Source organism: Trypanosoma rangeli, assembly GCF_003719475.1.
Source record: "Trypanosoma rangeli strain AM80 chromosome Unknown Tra_15.4_contig_00993, whole genome shotgun sequence".
Taxonomy (NCBI): domain Eukaryota; phylum Euglenozoa; class Kinetoplastea; order Trypanosomatida; family Trypanosomatidae; genus Trypanosoma; species Trypanosoma rangeli.
In genome coordinates, this window is record NW_021706740.1 from 1 (window position 1) to 2,254 (window position 2,254).

General features: G+C 50.5%; 1 protein-coding gene across 1 annotated transcript, besides 1 other annotated feature; it reads left to right on the plus strand.

Annotated features, from left to right (window-relative positions):
- TraAM80_10477 (trans-sialidase) lies at positions 1 to 1,818 on the plus strand (the record flags this gene model as incomplete). The annotated part of the gene is made up of 1 exon (XM_029387093.1): positions 1 to 1,818. A coding segment is annotated over one exon (1,818 nt), but the record flags the coding sequence as incomplete, so codon positions are not given.
- Positions 1,819 to 2,045: 227 nt separating this feature from the next.
- Positions 2,046 to 2,070: a microsatellite.
- The last annotated feature ends 184 nt before the right edge of the window (positions 2,071 to 2,254 follow it).

Here is a 2,254-nt window from a genome sequence, read left to right on the forward strand (position 1 = left end):
GCGGTGGAAATTCGGCTCGGAATGCTTGCTACACCCGGGACTTATGTCTCTGCTGGCGGAGGGTCGGGTACTGTGATGAGTGACGGCACACTTGTGTTTCCCATGCAGGCCACAGATAATGGAAATACCTTTTTGCTTCTCGCGCACTTCACCCCGTCAGAGAATAAATGGAAGCCTGTAGTCTATATGGTAGGTGAGGGTTGCCACAATCCATCGATTGTGGAGTGGGGCGAAGTCTATGACCGAAGCATCTTCATGATGGCTCCCTGCAAGGATCGTTCCTATTACATGTACAACTCTTTATCTTTGTACTATTCGTCGAGCGGTGAACCAATTTCTCGCTTGTGGGGCATCTCACATGATAGAAAAAGGGAGGGCGTGCGAAGTGGCTTCATCACTGCAACCTTCGATGGAAAGAAGGTGATGCTGCTTACCATGCCGGTGTATTCTGAGGAGAAGGGAGAGGGTCGGCTGCATCTTTGGGTGACAGACAATGCCCGTGTGCATGACGTTGGGCCGGTATCTCGCGAAGGCGATAACGCTGCCGCCAGCTCCCTGCTGTACACAGCTGACAAGAAGGAGTTGATTTTACTGTACGAGAAGAAGAAGAGCGGAGATTCATACAGTATTGTTGCTGTGAACCTGACTGAGCAGCTGGAGCGGATAAAGAGCGTGGTGAAGGCTTGGAAAGATATGGGCACGGCACTCAAAAACTGTGCTTCCACTGGCACTGTTGACCTGCGGATAAAGAATGTGTGTAAAGTGCCCATTCCCACCAAAGGGCTTATTGGCTTTTGGTCCAACAGTTTGGAAGGGAATTTATGGAAAGACGAGTACTTCGGAGTGAACGCAACGGTGCATGGTGGGAATGTGGCAGGCACGGAGGGGGGCGTGAGGTTCCGAGGCGCAGCAGCGGGGGCGGAGTGGCCTGTGGGCAACAAGGGACAGTTCCAACCGTACCACTTTGTGAACAATGACTTCACTCTTGTGGCGACGGTGATGATTAACGCGGTGCCGGAGGCAGACAGTCCTGTTCCTTTGATGGGTGTGAGGATGAATGACGATGCCAATACTGTGCTTGTTGGTCTGTTCTACACGAAGGACAAGAAGTGGGGAGTAATTGTCAACGGAAAGTCTCGGGAGTTGTCAGATAAAGATGTTACGTGGCAGCCTGGCACAACGTATCAAGTGATACTGAAAAAGTTTAGGGAATCGTTGTATGTGTACGTTGACAATAATGAGCTTATTCAGGAGGATGTTGCGCCCTTTGAGTACACCCCACGCGGTGTCTTGGACTTCTACGTTGGCGGCGACGGTGCGAAGGGGACAGGCGAGGTTGACGTGACGGTGGGCAATGTCCTGTTGTACAAAGAGGCACTTGGTGATAATAGGCTCACGAGCCTCAGTGCCAGCAAAGTCTCACTTCCAACACCGGCTGCTGAGGGACCACTCACAACTCTGGGGAATGATGAGGATATTGCCTCCAAGCTGAAACCTGGAGAAAAGAGGATTGGTGACGGTTTGAATCCTGAAGGGCCTCTACCAGAGGAGGCCCATAAAGGCAGTCACGGTGCTGGTGAGGAGTCGGGGTCTTCGCCGGCTTTGTCATCGCCAAGGGTGCGCCTGGCTGTTGGATCCGAAAACACCAGCGCGATTCTTGCGAAGGACACACCCAGCATTTCTCTTTCTGGTGACAGCTCCGTTGCTTTCGACAACCTTACACGTGTGAGGCCCGATTCAGGAAGGGGTGATGGCACGGTGCGTGGGTGTGTGTCTCGGCTGCTATTGGGGCTATGGGGCTTTGCGGCCCTGTGCTGAGTGGACCCCGGTGGAGGTGAGTTTGTGCTTTTACTGAGAGCATCTCCGTTTCTCCACTCACTTTTTAAACTAAATAAAGTCTCATGTAGACATACATTTTGTTTTATTTTCCGCTTTTTTTAAATTTACGCAAGACGTTTTTTTTTTTTTATTGGGCACACAAATTGCGCTCTCCCCTCAGCACTAGCACAGCGCAATCCTCATGTATTTATTTTATTGTGTCCATTTTTGTTTGTTATATTGTTTGTTTGTAGCAATGACTGGAGACCAGTCACCATTTTTTTTTGTGTGTATTGGTTCAGTATATTGTTGGTTGATTGATTTGTGGATGTGTTATTTTCGTTGGTTTTCCGGTTGTTGTTTTGTCGGTTTGTTCTCGGCGACAGCGTTGAGCCTGCGTGTTTGCCTGGCAGCGGGAGAGGCTTCACTGCGCCCC